General features: G+C 53.5%; 1 protein-coding gene across 1 annotated transcript in view; it reads left to right on the forward strand.

The window, feature by feature from the left end:
* The window catches only part of Hmcn2 (hemicentin 2), a 155,436-nt gene that overhangs the window by 91,064 nt on the left and 45,617 nt on the right, over positions 1–18,755 (forward strand). Inside the window, exons 42-61 of the mRNA XM_075985770.1 lie at positions 586–682; positions 802–921; positions 2,082–2,243; positions 3,490–3,771; positions 5,236–5,403; positions 6,045–6,158; positions 7,617–7,703; positions 8,594–8,785; positions 9,308–9,478; positions 9,588–9,701; positions 10,163–10,305; positions 11,053–11,203; positions 12,642–12,860; positions 14,783–14,896; positions 15,259–15,446; positions 15,982–16,078; positions 16,742–16,903; positions 17,057–17,170; positions 17,935–18,137; positions 18,643–18,724. Of these exons, the coding sequence (XP_075841885.1) occupies positions 586–682; positions 802–921; positions 2,082–2,243; positions 3,490–3,771; positions 5,236–5,403; positions 6,045–6,158; positions 7,617–7,703; positions 8,594–8,785; positions 9,308–9,478; positions 9,588–9,701; positions 10,163–10,305; positions 11,053–11,203; positions 12,642–12,860; positions 14,783–14,896; positions 15,259–15,446; positions 15,982–16,078; positions 16,742–16,903; positions 17,057–17,170; positions 17,935–18,137; positions 18,643–18,724 (2,980 nt within the window). The remainder of the gene's footprint in view (positions 1–585; positions 683–801; positions 922–2,081; positions 2,244–3,489; positions 3,772–5,235; positions 5,404–6,044; positions 6,159–7,616; positions 7,704–8,593; positions 8,786–9,307; positions 9,479–9,587; positions 9,702–10,162; positions 10,306–11,052; positions 11,204–12,641; positions 12,861–14,782; positions 14,897–15,258; positions 15,447–15,981; positions 16,079–16,741; positions 16,904–17,056; positions 17,171–17,934; positions 18,138–18,642; positions 18,725–18,755) is intronic.

Raw genomic sequence — 18,755 nt, forward strand, 5'->3', positions numbered from 1 at the left:
TGAAGGTGGTAGCCTAGCAGGGCAGGGCTTGTGGGTGTCCCAGATACCTGTGAGCAGTGTTCAGCTCAGTGTGACCAATGACCACCCACCAGGAGACAGAGCCCTCAGAGTCTCCCCCAGGACCCCACCCATCACCTTGTGATGTGACCATTCCCACCTCCAAGTGTCACCCTATGATCTCCTCTCCTTTCCTTCAGTCTTCAAAGCCATGGTGCAGCCTCATTACCCCCAGGTCAGGGACTGACCCCAAGATGGCAGATCCCTTACCCATCATCCTTCACTCTCCCCCTTTTCTTCTGTTGGACTTTCTGAGGACCGTGGGAATGATGAAGGGCTGGGGGAGGACTGGCTCGCCACGTTCGCAGCCTCTTGGCAGATCAGGGCTGTGGATCTGATGTAGAGGAGCCAGAAGGGTGACATGGAACAACACTGACTTCTAGAAACTTCTCGGTGTCACAGGCAGGGAGCTGTTGTCACAGCTTCACATTCCACGGGGGAGATCAGGCTCAATGAGGTCACATGACATGATGAGGGTGACACAGCCCATCTAGGGGTGACACCATCTCTGCTTGACTCACTGGCCAGGTGGACCAAGTGAAGGTGCGGGACGCGGGACGCTACACCTGTGAGGCCCTGAACCAGGCCGGCCGCTCTGAGAAGCACTTCAACTTGAATGTCTGGGGTGAGGGTCTCCAGGGTCCTTCCCCCAGGGCTGGCTTTCAGATCCCAGGAAGAAGGGATACCTAATCTGGGCCTCCCTCCCATCCCAGTCCCTCTCAACTCCTGTCTGCTCTGAACCAGTCCCTCCAGCATTTCCCTCAAAGGAGCCTTACACTCTGACGGTGAGCGAGGGGCAGACTGCCAGATTGTCGTGCGACTGCCAGGGCATTCCCTTCCCCAAGATCTCATGGAAGAAAGACGGTAGGATGGCTGCCCTGCCCTTACCCAGCTCCCCCTCCCCTGGCATTCCTCCTCCAGCATGTCTTCACCCAGCACCCCTCACCCAGCTCCCCTTCACCCAGCACCCCTTACCCAGAACCCCCTCACCCAGCACCCTCTTACCCATCACCCCTCACCCAGCTCCCCTTCACCCAGCACCCCTCACCCAGCTCCCCTTCACCCAGCTCCCCTTCACCCAGCACCCCTCACCCAGCTCCCCTTCACCCAGCTCCCCTTCACCCAGCACCCGAGTACCTCAGTGAGGCCATGGGTTTCCAGCCCTTCAATGGGGACCAGCTGGCTACAGAGTGCTGCTTTCCCCAGCCTTCTGCTCTGCCCCATCTGTAGACCCCTTCTAGCCTGTGATCTTCCGGCCCCAAATCCCTGTCTCTTCTGCCAGGACCATCCTTCCCCAAGCCCTGGCTGGCCAGGGCCTCCCCACACGGCTATGTTCTGTCAGTCTGTGAGCCACTGGGGTGTTGTTTTGGCCGCTGCTGCATTTAAAGTCCGGAGCCTAGTGCAGAATACTGTGAGGGTCCCTTAAACCCAAATATGGAGGGCAGGTCGGATAGAGTGTTTCCTGGGACCTGAGAAGATAGCAAAAGGAGCAAGCCCTACCCTCACCTGGGTGGTCAGGGGGCAAAGTGAGGAAATTATTCTGGGCCTTAGGGAGTAGGCAGGTGTGGAAAGGTGTAGGAAAAGGCAGGTGTGGCCAGGGCTTGGAATTTTAAGGTGTGTGGCTGGGATGTTTGACCCAAGAAGAAGGATAACCCTGAGGGCAGAGCAAGGAGAAGCCACCCAGGCAGAGGCCGTGGCAGGTGCAAAGGCAGAAACAAGCCAAGCATACTTTGGGACAGCAAAAGAGTTCAGAAGGGTTGCAGCAGCGTCAGCCAGAAGGACATAGTGGGAAATGGTTCATAGGGTGACGGGGACTGAACTCGGGCCATTGTGGAGGGGTTGGCTTTACCTCCAGGGACACAGGGCAGGTCATGCTCAGAAGTCCCAAGTTGGGAGCATGGTGACTCAACGAGATGTCAGGATCCAGGGAAGGCTTTCCAGAGGAGATGTCACACCTAGAGGATGGAGCAGGTGGGTGGGAGGACCACTGTTTCTCATGAAAGGTCCTTTTCTCATTGCCCCAGGCCAGCCCCTGCCTGGGGAAAGAGATGGCCTGGGACAGGTGTCAGCAGTAGGGAGGCTACTGTACCTGGGACAGGTCAAGTCGTCCCAGGAGGGGACATACGTCTGTGAATGCAGCAACACAGCTGGGACCAGCAGCCAGGAGCAGCAGCTGGAGGTTCTGGGTGAGCCCTGCTGGGACTGGGGAGCGTCTGCGTGATGAATGGATAGAGCTGAAGTCTAGACCACCCAGGGGTGGGAGCAGCAAGATGGGCACTTGCCTGCCCTTCCAGTCCAGACCCTCAACTCCCAGCGTGTGCACACGGGAGGGGACAGCAGGCCACTGTGCACCTCTGTGGTCTAGCAGGAGAAAGCTTGCGTTGAAATGGTTGGAAGTGAGTGTGCATGAGGTTCCTATAGAGCCCGCACTGGTAACGTAAGTCCTGCCGGAGGGATGGCTTAGTAGTTAAATGCCTGCCACGCAAGCTTGGATCCCAGAGTCTATGTAAATGGCAGTGGGCTAGGCAGTTCACTTGGGTCCTAGCCTTGGAAGGCAGAGACATAGGGTCCCCAGAGTGGGGTGGCTGGTAAGACTAGCTGTATCAGTGAGCTCCGGGTTTAACTGAGAGACCCTGCTTCAGTGAATAAAGTGGATGAATATTCAGTGAATAAACCATCAGCTGAGGATGATTCGGTAAGCAGACCTTAGGCTTCCCCATGCATGTACATGTGTACACACATGACCTTATATAAGCAAACATGCTACATGCATACCACACATACACACACACACCACACACACACACACACACACAGAGAGAGAGAGAGAGAGAGAGAGAGAGAGAGAGAGAGAGAGAGAGAGAGAGAGAGAGAACATGGTGTGGGGAAGGAGATATCCTGGCCTTGTAAAAGCCATGCTGTCAAGACTGGGGACTGGGGACTTTGCTGAGTTGACAGAATGCTTATCAACACGGAAATCCAACACTTGGGAAAGGAAGTGAGAAGATTAGGAGTGGTGAGTTCAAGGCCAGCCTAAGCCACGCGACAACAGAAGTGCTAGAAAGGTGCTGGGCACTGTAGTCCCCGTTTGAGAGGCTAAAGTGGAAGGAAAAAAGTTCAAGGCCTGCATGGGTAACTAGAGATGCTCCAGTCTATAAGACTGAGACCACACAGACCAGGAATGGATGAGTATATTCCCCAGGGAGCAGCCCGCCCAGGTCCCTAGTGTGTCTTGAGAGGTTACTGGTGGATACAGCTGTCACTCTGACACAGAGATGAAAAGGCTCAGAGAGGTGAAGTGAATAGGCCAAGGTCACACAGCTCGTGCAAGGAAGAATGTAGGCCTAAATGTGTCCACTGAGACCCCAGCACTGGTCACCCTGCTATCAGGTGGTCCTGACTACTCTACTGAGAACTTCCTCCTCATCTCAGTTCCTCCTCAGGTCACTGGCCCTCGGGAGCTGCTCACAGCTGTCTCCGTGGTCCAGGGTGGAAACACCACCCTAGACTGTAATGCCACAGGGAAACCCCTGCCAGTGGTGACATGGGAGAGGAATGGCCAACCTGTCCAGATGGAACCTGGCCTATGGCTTCAGAATCAGAACCACAGTCTACATGTGGAACAGGCGCAGGCCTCCCACGCAGGTGACTACAGCTGCGTGGCTGAGAACACAGCTGGGCGTGCTGAGAGGAGATTCACACTGTCCGTGCTGGGTGAGGACTGGTGGCTTGTGGGCAGGGTGAGCTGCTGGGCTGGGCTGGGCTGGGCTGGGCTGGAGAGAGTAAGGTCAGATAGTCTCCTAAAGTCACAGACAGCCAGGGGCTTCTTTAGTCCGGGCTCTGATGAGGGCTGCCACTGGGACCATGGCCAACAGGGCCCTCCTGAGGGCTGTTCACAAAACACCCATGTTCTTCCTTCCCTCCCTATCCTTTCCCCTTCCCTTCCTTCCCATGTTAGCTTTTCCCCACCCTGTTCCTGACAGTCCACGCTCTATGTGGCTGGTGATCTTGGGGGATCTGGGGTAGGAAAGCCAGGAGACCATACACTTTGGAGAAGAACCAAGATACCTGCCTGGAGGAGGTGCCTTGGGGCTGCAGCTGAAAGACTAAGTAGGAGTTGGGTGGCTGCCGGGGTTGTAGTAAGAGAGGGGTGCAAGAGCCTATCGTCACCCCTGCTGTGCACCTGGATCTATTTCAGGTGGCCGCAGGGGGTGGTCCTGGAGAAGGCTGGGAAAGGGATGAGCGCAGTGGGGCCTTAATCATTCTGTGCCTCATCACCCCAGTGGTAGATCTTTCCAGAAATGCCCCTTCACCCAGAGCACAGATCTGAGGGTGGATGTGGGCTCGCGTTTGCAGGCATCCACCCTGGTCAGCTCCTGCCCCATAATGGACACTGGAATAGGGGATTTTGTGCATTTGGCTCAGTGGAAAGAGTATGGTTAGCATTCTACCAACAAAGTCCTGGCTTCCAGAACCAGAACTGAATAAGCCAGCATTGTGGCATGCTCCTGTCAGCCCAGCATTCAAGAGATGGAGGCGGGGAGATGAGGAGTACAAGATTATCCTTGGCTACATAGTATTGTAGAATAGCACTTTAAGACACGTTACATTTGTTTATACTGTGGAACATTTGTTTTAAGCCGGGTATTTATGAGTAAGAATAAAATCTCCATGTATGATTATTTGAGAGCTGGGTAGCAGGCCCCAAAAGTCAAAGAGCACAAAACAATTAATTACAATATAGCAAGTTAGAGGCCAGCCTGAGATACATAAGACACTGTCAAAGAAGAAAGAGGAGGAAGAGAAGGAGGAGGAGGAGGAGGGCAGTGGTGGCTCATGCCTTTAATCCCAGCACTTGGGAGGCAGAGGCAGGCGGATCTCTGTGAGTTCGAGGCCAGCCTGGTCTACAAGAGCTAGTTTTCAGGACTGGCTCCAAAGCTACAGAGAAACCTTGTCTCAAAAAAAAAATTAACAACAACAGAAAAGAATCTGTCCATATCCCTCTGAAAGGGTGGGGAAACTGAGGCCTGAGATTCCTGTCTGGTCCCAGAGCCCACTTGTGGTGTGGTATCTCACCTTTGAGGGCAGTAACTGGGACCCCTCCCAGTGCTTGAGTGGGGCCATGAGTCCTTGGGCAGAGAATGCAGGGCTGAGTGCCTGTCTGTACTCTGAACGCAGTACCTCCTCAACTCCCTGGAGACTTGGACTCCTTGACCAACATCACTGCCACCTTGCAAGGCTCCTTGACGCTGCTCTGTGAAGCTGCAGGGGTCCCGCCTCCGACAGTCCAGTGGTTTCGGGAGGGACAGCCAATCGGCCCTGGAGAGAACACCTACCTCTTGGCAGGTAAGGCACTAAACCAGGTTTGTTTCAGGAACAGTCTAGCTTGTGACCTCTGACCCTGAACTGCTAGACCTCAATGACCCATCAATCATCAACTGTGGGATTGCAAACATTTCTCATTTGGTAGAGGTCACCAGATGCATTGTATAGACAAGAACACAGAAACTGGAATTGAGCTGAGCACAAAGGGGACCGGCAATCAATTAGTAATGTCTGCCATGAGTGTAGGAATAGCAGTGATTATATGTGTGTGTTATCTGCTCCAGGTGGGTATTGTAAGTTCTGTGGTTTCTTTGTGAGGAACTAGTTCTGCTTCAAAGATCCCTGGGAGAAGAAGCCTTTTTCTGTGGGGAGGGCTCTTGGGACAAAATGGACATCTGAAAAAAACAGGACTGTGTAGCTATGTAGCTCACTGTTGTCTCTCAGCCCTAGCCAGAGCCACAGAGAGCCAGCAACTCAGTTCCTTCTTGCCTCACAGGTCCTCAGGTTTTTCTGATGTCATGCTCTATCCTTCTGTTTACTCTCGTGGGCCTCTGGTTCCCCACTAGAGGACTGGAACACTGGGAGGCAGTTACTTGTATATTAATGCCTGGCATCATGAGCTGGGAGAGGTTGCTGATCCTATGCCTTCCCTTCCCTCCCAGGTGGCTGGATGCTGAAGGTGACCCCAGCCCGGGAGCAGGACAGAGGCCTCTACTCATGCCTGGCCAGCAATGAGGCTGGGGAGGCACGCAGGAACTTCAGTGTGGAGGTCCTGGGTAGGACACACTCTATGTTCTTAGGAGCATCAGGAGCCTCTTCTTCCAGCTGGGACGCTACAGTGGGCAGAGATGGAGGAGGCGGGACCCGGTTTTCCTTGCTTCATCAGAACCTGTGCTCTGGGGGCGGGGAGAGTCTCAGCCAATCAAACGTTTGCTGCAGAAGTGTGAGGACCTGAATCTGATCCCCAGATCCCAAGTAAAGGAAAAATCATCTGAGGGTTGTATGTAGCACTTGCTCAGAATCCCAACACTTGGTGATGAAAATGGGAGGATCCCTTGAGGGCTCTGACTGGCCAGCCTAGCCTGCTTGGCAAATTCTGGGCCAGAGACCCAGGATTTTTTGGTTTTGTTTTTTTAAAGGTGAATGCTTCCTGAGGTTCACCTTTGACCTCCACATGCATATGCATTCCCATGCACATGTGAACATACTATATACTCACACAATATTTACAAATACCACACACCATACACACATCACAAACCACACCATACATACACATACCACACATGTACATACACACATGCATAGACCATACACACATATATATACACGCACCATTTATACAAACACCACACACATATACACACATCACATACCACACACATACACATACCACATACACATACAAACATACACGCCACACACACATACACTCACACACCATATATACAAACACCACACACATATACACACATTACATACCGCACACACGCATACAAACTACACACCACACACATACACACACCACACACATAACATACCACATACACATATGCACACCACACACACATATATATACACACCACACACATACACACACCACAAACATACACCACACACACATATACACACACATTATCACACGCATATACATGTACATCACACACACACCATACACAGAAACACCACACACACCATATATACTCACACCACACACATACCACACATACATATCTACATACTACACACACACCATACACACAAATACACACACCACACACACATACATGCACATCACACGTACACCATACACACAAACACCACACATACCATATATATGCACACCACACATACACATACTCGCATACCACATACACAGCACACACACATATACACATATCACACAAACACATACACACCACACACATTATACATACACACACCACACACACACACATACATGTATACACACACCCTCTATACTGAAGCTGCCCTGATATTTTCCAGAAACAGTAGGGATTAACCCAAAGTGGGAGGAACAAATATTCTCAACCCCACACCGACTTCTCTGTCCAGAGTCTCCCCAGAGCAATTCATTAGACTGACTTCTGGGTAGGAGCAGACATGGGCGAAATGGGGAAACTGAGGCACAGAAAACTTTGTTTCCTGTTCTGTGGATGGATAGCCAGGTGGGTCACCCAGCTAGAAACTGTTTGCCTTTCTCCTCCTCCTAGTTCCTCCCAGTATTGAGAATGAAGACTTGGAGGAGGTGATCAAGGTGCCCGAGGGACAGACTGCTCAGCTGGTGTGCAATGCCACAGGTGAGGGCTACTGCACGGTGGGCCTGGCTTAACTGATCCCCTACCCTGATACCTTGCCCTGCTCCTCGCTGAGCTCAGTCACCTGCCAGAAGCTTCCACGGGGCCTCTCTGTCTAGTCCTGTAGGACTTCCCTGCCCCTGCACTGACCACACAGGACCATAGTGATCTGTGATGTCCGAGCTCCTCTAGGACCCAGACCCTTGAGTCCACAGCTCCCCTGCTGCCTGGAAAACCAGGCTCCCTCTGATGCCTGAGGGTGGGAGGGTGAGTGGGAATGTGTCTGGATAAAGAGAAGCACAGTGAATGGGGACATAGATAGGCGGATCTTTAAATAAAGATGACAGATGAATGGAAGGATGAGTGGTAGGATAGATGAGTGGCTAGTACATGGGTAGAAGGAAGGATTAGATGGATGGATGGATGGATGGATGGATGGATGGATGGATGGATGGATGGATGGGTGGATGGATGGATGGGTGGGTGGATTGGTGGGTGGGTGGATGGATGGGTGGATGGATGGGTGGATGGATGGATAAATGAATGGATATGTGAATTGATAAGTGTGCCTTAAGGGGTACGAAGATGGATAGACAGGTGAATAATGGATAGATGGATAGAAGGATCCATATATGAGCAGTAAGGTAGGAAGACAAATGGAAGGTGGGTAGAAGAAAGTAAGGGTAGATGGACGAATGGATCTTGCCTCTTTGTCCCAAGCCATTCCTGCCCTGTCCCCAGTGAGCAGCTGAGTTCCTGAAGAAGGGCCCTGGCTGTTCTGCTGCCATCCTGAATGGGGATGGAAACTCCATATCTGTGCTGGCCGGGGCCGCCTCTAGCCCCTGAGCCATCTGGTCTGAGCTCACTGAATGATCTGTCTCCTCTTCATATAGGCCACCCGCCGCCAAAGATCACATGGTTTAAAGACGGCCGGTCCCTGTCTGTTGGAGACCCCTATGAGGTGTCCCCAGATGGTGCCTTCCTGTGGGTCCCCCAGGCCAACCTGTCCAGTGCTGGCCACTACTCTTGCGTCGCTGCCAATGCTGTGGGGGAGAAGACTAAACATACACAGCTCACCGTCCTGGGTGAGTGTTACGCCTCTGCAACCACCTGGGTTTCCACAAGCAACCACTGGCATTCCATTTGCTACTTCAAGGGTGACAGCAAAAATACTAGAGAGCAGCCAGGTGTCAGATCTCCATAGCAACCCCAGCTGGGGACCAGGCTTTCAGCACAACCTCTTCCATGACAATTCATGCCCAAACCATAACCGTACCCGCTGCAGGAGCAGGGAAAGGAACCTTCAAATCCAGGAAGCAGTTAGCCAAAAAGTCCCCCTCCTCCTCAGCAGAACCAAGAAAATTTAGGTTGAATAAGAGTGAGGCCACATGTTGAGTCCCTAAGAGGCACAGGAGAACCTGGCTGTTCCTCTTGTCCTGCAGTGTGACTCTGTGGTGGAGGAGGGTGTGGCCGCCCTGAGCTTCTGTTTCCCATCTATTCACAACTGCAGCACTAAGGATAAGCCTGGGGCCCTAGCTGTTCTAGTCCTCAGGGTCTTTGGGCCTGGGCCTAGACTGTTAACCAAGGCCTTCCTCCCCCCCGTCCAGTGGTCCCCACCATCCTGGGAGCACCTGAGAAAGCCATCGAGGAAGTGACTGTGACCATCAATAATCCCATTTCCCTGATCTGTGAGGCGCTGGCCTTCCCATCCCCCAATATCACCTGGATGAAGGATGGGGTGCCCTTCAAGGCTTCTAAGAACATTCAGCTCCTCCCAGGTGATGGCCCTAGGGAGGGCTTTGAGAAGACACAGGTTGGGTTTGTCTGAGCACTTGTCTATGGTGAAGCCCTGTTTTGGGATAACTCTGGCCACGGCTCCCCAAGCAGGTACCCATGGTCTCCAGATCCTAAATGCTCAGAAGGAAGATACTGGCCAGTACACCTGTGTGGTCACCAACGAGCTGGGGGAAGCAACGAAGAACTACCATGTGGAAGTCCTCAGTGAGCCCCCTACCATCTCCGGGAGAGTGGCTGGCCAGGCAGAAAAGTCCTGGCCACATTTGAGACCTCAGGCGCCTTCCTGTGGCTAATTTCCCTGGGAGTCACATGCAACTGGCGGGGATGGGGGCAGAAACTCTTGCCTTGGTGATACTAAAAGGAAGGGATAGTGTTAAGACTTTGGTCATGGTGATCCAAATACTCCCCCAGTTCCGGCTTCCTACCACCACTTCTGCAACTTGGGGTCCCTCAGTTTGATACCTGGGTCCTCTAGAGGCCACCCCAAGAATCCTTTGCTTCACCCCTGTCTCTTAGTACTCTGTAACCTTAAGTGGGTACAGATGGGTTCCCTTCAAGAGTCCTATTCTACCAGCTTTGTTGTTAGGGAACCACCCCCAGGGCCAGTAGATCTGGGTCTCAGGACCGTCCCAGGCCTGCTGCTCACACATCCTGTGGCTTTTCAGTTCCCCCTTCCATCTCCAAAGATGACCCTTTGGGGGAGGTCAGCGTGAAGGAAGTGAAGACGAAGGTGAACAGCACCCTGACCCTGGAGTGTGAGTGCTGGGCCGTGCCCCCACCCTCCATCAGCTGGTACAAGGACGGAAGGGTGAGTGCAGGGCCCCAGACTGCCTTAGACTCTCGCCCTTGGGCCTCACTAGCCCTGCTCAGACCTTTCCAGAAGAGCCCTGGAAGAACCTAGCCCCAGAGCTGGCTCTGCTCACTCTTCAGTGTTTCATTTGAAACAAAACAAAACAAGCAAACACTTTCCAGCCATTACGTTATCCCGTCCACCCTTTTGCTTCTTTTCCACTGTTGAGGTCATACAGGTAGCTTGACACAGTCACCGCGTGGTCCCACCACTTTGTATTATGGTCTGATTTTTATTTATTAAAATATAGAGTAGGTTGCTGGGCGGTGGTGGCGCACGCCTTTAATTCCAACACTTTGAAGGCAGAAGCAGGCAGATCTCTGTGAATTTGAAACCAGCCTGGTCTACAGAGTGAGTTCCAGGGCAGCTAGGGCTACACAGAGAAACCTGTCTCAAAATGTGTGTGTGTGTGTGTATGTATGTGTGTATAAAATACATACATATTTTTGTATGGAGAGAGAGAAGAAGGGAGAGAGAGAGAGAGAGAGAGAGAGAGAGAGAGAGAGAGAGAGAGAGAAGGGTGTGCAGTGGTCCGAGCTGGTAATCTCAACTTTTAGGAAGCTGAGGCAGGAGGGTCAGGAGTTCAAGGTCATCCTTGGCTACACAATGAGTTGGGGATCAGCGTGGTCTACAGGAGACCCTATTTCAAAACAAATAAACAAAGGATCTTGGTTTTCATCTCTGCCTCTCTCTGTCCTCCCCCAGCCTGTGACCCCCAGCCAGCGACTTCATGTCCTGGGGGAGGGGCAGCTCCTCCAGATCCAGCCCACCCAGGTCTCTGACTCTGGCCGCTACCTGTGTGTGGCCACCAACGTGGCTGGCGAGGACAACCAAGATTTCAATGTTCTCATCCAAGGTGGGTGCCACTGTAGGGTGGTCTGGGTGATAACAACCAGTGGCCCAAGACAGGATGCTCGCTCCAGGTAGAAAGACGGGGCCCATGGCATTGACCCTGGCTGGGGATCAGGAGCCCTGCGCCTTTTGGCAAGGAGACCCACATGGGCATTCCTCATCCACCATGGCTCGATGTCTCAGAAGCAGAATGTTCTGTGTCTTCTGTGGCTAAGGAATGAGTTTCAGAAGATGGGGGTTCCTGCCTCAAATCAGGATTAAGTGGCCAGGAGGCAGGCAGGGAAGGAAGGAAGTAGGGAGAAAGGGAAGCTAGAAAGGGGGTCAAAGGGACTGGGGAGAGGTGGGGAGGGTGGCTGGGAGGGAGGCTAGGAGGGAGGCTGGAAGGCAGCCTGGGAGGGAGGCTGGGAGGCCAAAGACCAAGCCAAGCTAAAGAAGGAAAGACTGTTTGTTACCACGCAGTGCTCTGTAGTGGCCTGATGAGAAAGCATACTTTGTCCTCTGCCACCTCTGCCCTCAACTGCCTCACCCTGGCCCTGTCACTCACTACCCGGCAGCATGACCTAGAGATGTCACTGGCCCCTCTGGGCCTTGCTGTCACCCTTTGCAAAATACAGGCATTCTAAGCCAGGCATGATGGTGCACTCCTTTAACCCAGCGCCTCAGGGCAAAGGCAGGTGAATCTCTGTGAATTTGAGACCAGCCAGGGCTCCATAGTGAGACCCTGTCTTGAAGAAAGAAAAAGAGAAAACAGGAGATCCAGCTAAAGCAGGTGACCTCGGGACCCTTTCGGGTCCTAACTGCTGAGGGTGCCATGACCCTGTGCACCAACAAATGAAGGAAGGCTGAGCTAGGCACTGCCCAGCGCCCTTCACAAAGCCTTTCCCTGTCACAGTCATTTTATCTTTTTTGTTGTTGTTGTTGTTTTGTTGTTTTCTGAGGTACGGTTTCTCTGTGTAACAGCCCCAGCTGTCCTGGAACTCGCTGTAGACCAGGCTGGCCTCGAACTCACAGAGATCCGTCTGCCTCTGCCTCCCGAGTGCTGGGATTAAAGGTGCGTGCCACCACCGCCTGACCATTTTATCTTACTTCATTTTGTTCTTTTGAGCCGGTCTTACTGTAGCCCAGGCTGGCCTGACATTTCTAGTCCTCTTGCCTCAGCCTCCTAAGTGCCAGGAAGACAGGTGTGACCTCTTCACCCAGCCACCAGGACTCTCAGAAGCCAGTGACAGGTGAACTCTACAGAGAGGGGGGCAGCTCCTAAAGCTTACAAGGCGTCTCCATAGCCAGTCCCTGGGGGAGTAAAGAGAAGAAATGCCTTGACCTGCCTGCAGGCTGTAGCTTGTGTGGCAGGGTGTGGCAGCACCTCCCAGGCTGATTGGTAACAGCAGTGAGCAGCTTTACCCTTTCTTATATTCCTAATGACTTGGTCTCTCTCTGTGTAGTGCCCCCCATGTTCCAGAAGGTGGGAGATGTTGATGCAGGTTTTGAACTCCTGCTCCATGAGGAGGAAGCCCGGGGCAGGGTGACAGAATACCGGGAGATTGTGGAGAACAACCCGGCTCACCTGTACTGTGACACCAACGCCATCCCACCGCCCGAGCTTACCTGGTACAAGGAGGGTCGGCCCCTGTCAGCTGCAGATGGGGTCTCGGTGCTGCAAGGTAGGCCTGCTGCTACCAGCATTGTGACCTCAGGCGGCATGCGTGACTAGACCTTCACTGGAATTTGTAGAGGATAAAAGTTGCTTGAGGTTGTTGCCTTTTGTGCTGAGTTTTTAAAACAAGCTTCCCAGCGCAGGCCAGAGCCTGTATCTAGGCTTTGGGATCTGGCCTGGAATGCTCAGAGAATGGCTTGAGTCTCTAGGGAGAGGAGAGACTTTTTATGTAAAAAACGAGGCAGGAAGACACTGGGAGCACAGGCTAGCCAAGCGTGAGAACCCGAGTTCAGCCCTTAGAACTCACGGAAAAGCCAGGGCACACCTATGATCCCAGCAAGGGAGAGGCAGATAGGCAGGTCCCTGGAGCTCACTGGCCAACCACTCTAGTCTCGGTAGGAAACTCGAGGCCAGTGAGAGACCCTGTCTCACAAAACAAAGTGGGCAGCTTCAGAGGAATAACACGCAAGGTTGATCTCTTCCTCCACGTATATGAATACATGCATGTATATGCTCACATACCCATACACACATGCATACCTGCATTCATGCAAGCATATGCAACACACACATGCACACACATGATTGTGATTCCATGAACAAACTTCTCTCTGGCTTTTGGGGACTATGCTGTCTTCATAGCTTACAGCTTATGAAAGTTTTCTATTGTCATCTTACCATTTAAGATATTTCCTCACTAAAGGTCCATTAATTATTTAAGTGGGCCTTATTTTGGAATATCTTTGGCAAATGGTTTTGAGTTGAAAGCCCTAGGATGAGGCTTAGAGATGCCTGGCTTCCCTGGTCTGCCCTGCCCCCACCACAGACCACTGCTGTTACTGTCCAGGCCCCACTGATTGTACCAAGGGGAATAGGTAGTCTCCTGGCTTAGCGTTTGCGAGGTGGCCTGCGGGATCCAGACCAGCACTGGGGCTGGGTGGGGGACCGGAGGTTATCACAGTCTGTGATGAACAGTTGCCCCAGGCTTTGAACTTGGCCCTTGCAGAAAAAGGAACCCTTAGGTCCCTGGGAGGTACCACATGTAGAGGCTGGTTGTCCACACTGGAAATCCTGGACCAACTCCTAATCCTGCTGCCGACCTCAGACGGGGGCTCTAGTCTCACATCCTGTTATTCTAGGCTCCGTCATGGGGAGATTCTTAATGCAGACCCGAAACACAAGTTCATCCCAGCTATCAGTTAATCCCTGACCGCAGCCACTGACTTGGCCCACATGAAACAATGACCTCGAACCCCACTGCCGACCTCTAACCCCGGCTACCAACTCTGAGCATGTTAAAGATGTGGTCACAAGATAAGCTGAATGTAGATCCTGATCCCAAATTAAGCCAAGATCTCACCTGAGCACCACTGTGACCTTGGCCTCCCTGCTCCCCCCCACCCTACCCCATAGCTTTGCTTGTTAGGAGCCCTTGTTTCTGACATGGTCAAGCCACCACAGCCTTGGCTGGTGACCCCCCACCTGGAATACATAGCACACAGTGACCCTAGGTAGGTAGAGACCAGGTTCTGCTCTTGGTTGCCTCCTGGTCTCAAAGGGTCCCAGGCAACTCCTCCCCTGCCCCCAGCAGCCACTGCTCTGGAAGCTAACCCTGCCTCTGAGAACATTTCTTCTTGCATTAGACCAGCCAGCCTACCCCTCCCTCTTGCTAACCCTTCCAGGAGCTTCATTTTCCCATCTGTGAGATGGGCTACCAACAGCACTTTACATTATAGAGACTGGGTGCCGTTAACTACACATGGACTTGATCCTCCCTTGGTCTATGCTCCAGGTGGATCGAATCTGCTCACTTCCCAGATGAAGCAGGGAGTGATGGTGGCTTGGGCCCTCCAGAGGAGAAACAGCTCCCTTGCTTTGGGTTCAGGGCTCTTGTCCCCGAGCTCAGGCCCTGGTCCTGTGTCCCTGCAGGAGGCCGAATCCTGCAGCTGCCCCTGGTCCAGGCAGAGGACGCGGGCAGGTACTCGTGCAAGGCTTCCAATGAGGTGGGCGAGGATTGGCTCCACTATGAACTGCTGGTGCTGAGTGAGTGGCCAGGAGGGGCAGGGAGGCGCTGGTCCCAGGGAGGCCTCCTTCTCAAGGGCCCTGGGGAGTGGGAAGTTCAATTTCTCTGTGCTCAGGTCTTTAATAGGATTGCAAGCTTGGTTTCTGAAACCGGGTAAAGGCAGTTTAAAGTGTCCCAGATGGCTGTTTTCTTACTGTGTGACTTTGAACAAACTTTGACCTCTCTGAAGCCCAGAATTCTTAGCTGCTTCCAGGCCTGACAGATTTAGTGAGGAGGGCACAAGGACCTCTGGCGAGCATCTGGTGCCAAAAGCTTCCCTCACCTCTACCGTGTTCCACCAGCCCACCACCTACACCTTGTCTCTTTCTCCTCTCCTTCCCAGCACCGCCCGTGATCCTGGGGGACACACAGGAGCTGGTAGAGGAGGTGACTGTGAACGCAAGCAGTACTGTCAGCTTGCGGTGCCCAGTTCTGGGGAACCCAACACCCACACTTTCATGGCTCCAGAATGGGCTGCCTGTGTCCCCCAGCCCACGGCTTCAGGTCCTGGAGGAGGGGCAAGTCTTACAGGTAGGAACAGACCCCTCTCAGGGTAAAGGCACAGGGAACCAAGGGGCAGTGTCATCTGGGCCATAGAAAGGCCCGTTAGAGTATGGGGGTGTCTTCTATACAGCAAATGGCACCTGTGAGGAGCCCAGCTGGTCACATAGGGCTGCCTAGTGTTCATAAGTACTCCTTATGTACTCCTGCCAAAGCAGGAGCACACCTAGAGCCAGCCCAGGCCTGGGGTGGCAGCCCCACGTGATCTCTGACTACAAGAGCTAGACATGCACAGGCCCCTCCAGAGACAGCACAGCCCCCACATGGCCTCCTTGTCCAATTAGCTAGACAACCAACCAATGCCAGTTTCCCTCTCCAAAACACCACACAGAGCCCAAGACGGGCCTCAGAGGGACTTCTCCTGGCCACTGTGAGCACCCGTGGCCCACATGTCTGCTGTGGGAAGATGGAGATGCTCATGGCTATGTGGGGATGAGCCGTGGAGCCTCTGGATCCATTCACAACTGTCAGCCTTGGTCTCAGCACTGGTCTCTGTAACCCTCAGGTTTCCACTGCAGAGGTAGCTGATGCTGCCAGCTACATGTGTGTGGCGGAGAACCAGGCGGGTTCTGCAGAGAAACTCTTTACCCTCAGAGTCCAAGGTGAGATGGCTGAGAGGGGCCTCTGTGTGTTCCTGCCTCTCCCTGAGGGTATTCGAGTACCTACACTCAGAGTTCAAGGACTGCAGCCTGGCCTCAGCACTGGGGGGGGGGGTGTTCTTCTAGTCCTCACCATTGGGGGGATGCCCTTCTGAGGTCTCAGCACTGGGGGATTGTCCTTCTGAGGTCTCAGCATTAGGGGGATTGTCCTTCTGAGGTCTCAGCACTGGGGGGATGTTCTTCTGGGGTCTCAGCACTGGGGGTGTTCTTCCAAGGTCTCAGCATCATTAGTGAGCACCCACTGTGCATCTGACGTGTGTCTAAGGGTCGGCCTGGCTTTACAACCCCTACCACCCCAAGTCTGCTGTTGACCTCTATGTCACCATGAGCCCAGATGTGAGCACAGCTGTATCCCTGAAGCCCCAGTAGCATCTGAGTTCTGCCACCGATAGCTGTGTGGTTTTGGGAGAATGGCTGTGCTGCTCTGATCAAGCCTCTCTGTGCTCTGTGCAAAGTAGCTCTGACTAGTAAAGCTTGCCCTCCAAGGGCTGTGTGGAGACACTTCAGGGGTGACTCTGGGAGCTTAGGCTGGCTCCTTGGTGTATCCCCTTCCCCCAGCCCTAGTCTGTGCCCTCAATGTAACCTCTCATTTCTGCCCCCATCCAGTCCCACCACAAATCTCAGGCTGGCACGCCAACAAGCTCACCACCACCCTCAACAGCAGTGTCTCCCTCCCCTGCGAAGTTCATGCTCACCCAAGCCCTGAGGTCACGTGGTACAAGGATAGCCAGCCCCTCTCCCTGGGACAAGAGGTTTTCCTCCTTCCTGGTTGGTAAACTGAGGCCTTATCCCCAGCTCAAGTCTCTGGTGGGGAGTTCAAATTGTCCCAAACCTGGGACAGGGCTGTATTCACGGGAGGATTAGGGACTGAGAGTGTCCTAGGGTCCTGTGGCTGCTGGTGCAGGGGCCGTTGTCCCGCAGGCACCCACACACTGCGGCTGACACGGGCACAGCCGGCTGATTCCGGAACATACCTGTGTGAGGCCCTCAATGCTGCAGGCCGAGACCAGAAGACAGTACAACTCAATGTTCTGGGTACGTCCTGCCCCACCTATGCCAGAGCCCCCAGGGAAGCCCTTGTCCCCCTCAAGGGATCCTGTTGAAGAAGCAGAGTCACATGGACAGACCAGGCAGGGTTTGATGCAGCCATGCACGGTCTTGCTCTGAGACCTTGGGCTGTGTCCCCCTGTCTCTGAGCCCCAGATGTCCTGTCTGTAAGGCAGCAATCCATATGAAAATGGGATGAAGGAAATGCAGCCCTTGACCCATGGCGTGGCTCACAGTGAGCTCTAGTGGTGATCAAGTTGAGGGGGTAAAGCAGTGGCAAACCCCAAGAGCTAGGCCAGGAAGGTCCAAGATTCTTGGCTTGTAGCCTCTGACAGCACCCAAGGTCTTTGGAATTCCCTGAGGGAAAGCTGGTCTGCAGTGCCAGCACCCAGGGCTCTCTGGAAGGTTCTTTGCAGTTCTGGGGCAGGTTCATTGATTTGTTAAGTGCATAGCTCTGCCAGGGCCTGAGGGCTCACATCTGGCTGTGGATGCCTACTTGAGTGCCAGGGGCTGAGGGACCACCAAGGAGGGGCAGTGTTTAGTCAGAAGATAAAAAAAAAGCCTGCTGTCAGCATCTCTCCTGCCATCTGGACACCAGGTCATCTGTGGCCACCAGAAGGCTCTGGCAGACTGGCCCGGGTTTGCTTCCTCCAGCAACCCTGGATCAGGTCCTGCCTGGGCCATTAATCCATGGTGGTATTGGGGCTGTGTGGGCAAGGCCATGGTGCCTCACTGGGCTCTTCTGCCCTTAGTTCCCCCCAGCTTTAAACAGGCTCCTGGAGGCCCCCAGGAGGCCGTTCTGGTCAGAGCAGGGGATAAAGCCACCCTGAGCTGTGAGACAGACTCACTCCCAGAGGCAGCTGTGACCTGGGTCAAGGACCAGCAGCCCCTAGCCCTGGGGCAGCGGATTCAGGGCCTGCAAGGTGGACAAACACTGGAAATCCTGGACTCACAGGTCAGTGGCCGTGGACAATCTGGACAGTGGACACAGCACCTCCTGACCCTAGAGGCCTGAGGGGAGGAGCTGGGAGGTGTGCCCTAAGGTGTGGGGATGTCATCTTCTTGACCCAAGGAGATGCACAGGCCCCTGCAAGTGACCTGGGAAAGGCCTGGAGCAACCAAAAACTGGACTCCAGCCCCAGCTCAGGTCTGCCTCACAGTGATCTTGAACAGAACCCATCTGTTCATACCGGTGTAGGTCAGGTTCTCGTGTATGTTGAATGAATATGCGTCTCTCCCCTAGACATCCCCTGGGCTCCTGCTTTCTGACCCAGCTCTAGCCCCACAAAGGGCAAAGCAGGGCATACTGAGCCAAATCTGCTCTCCTGACCTCCAGGGTCTCTGCTTCCTAAGGCTCTGATAGAGGCCAGCAGGTCCTATCTCCTATAGATTCCCAGCCATGGCTTCTCTCTCTGGGGAATCTGTTCCACACACCAACCCCATGTGCTCTTTTATCCCAGGTATCAGATAAGGGAGTGTACAGCTGTAAAGTCAGAAACACGGCTGGAGAGGCCACCCGGACCTTCGTTCTCGCTGTCCAAGGTGAGGCCCAGCCTGGATCCCAATATTGTAA

This window comes from Microtus pennsylvanicus, chromosome 9 (assembly GCF_037038515.1).
Source record: "Microtus pennsylvanicus isolate mMicPen1 chromosome 9, mMicPen1.hap1, whole genome shotgun sequence".
NCBI classification, from domain to species: domain Eukaryota; kingdom Metazoa; phylum Chordata; class Mammalia; order Rodentia; family Cricetidae; genus Microtus; species Microtus pennsylvanicus.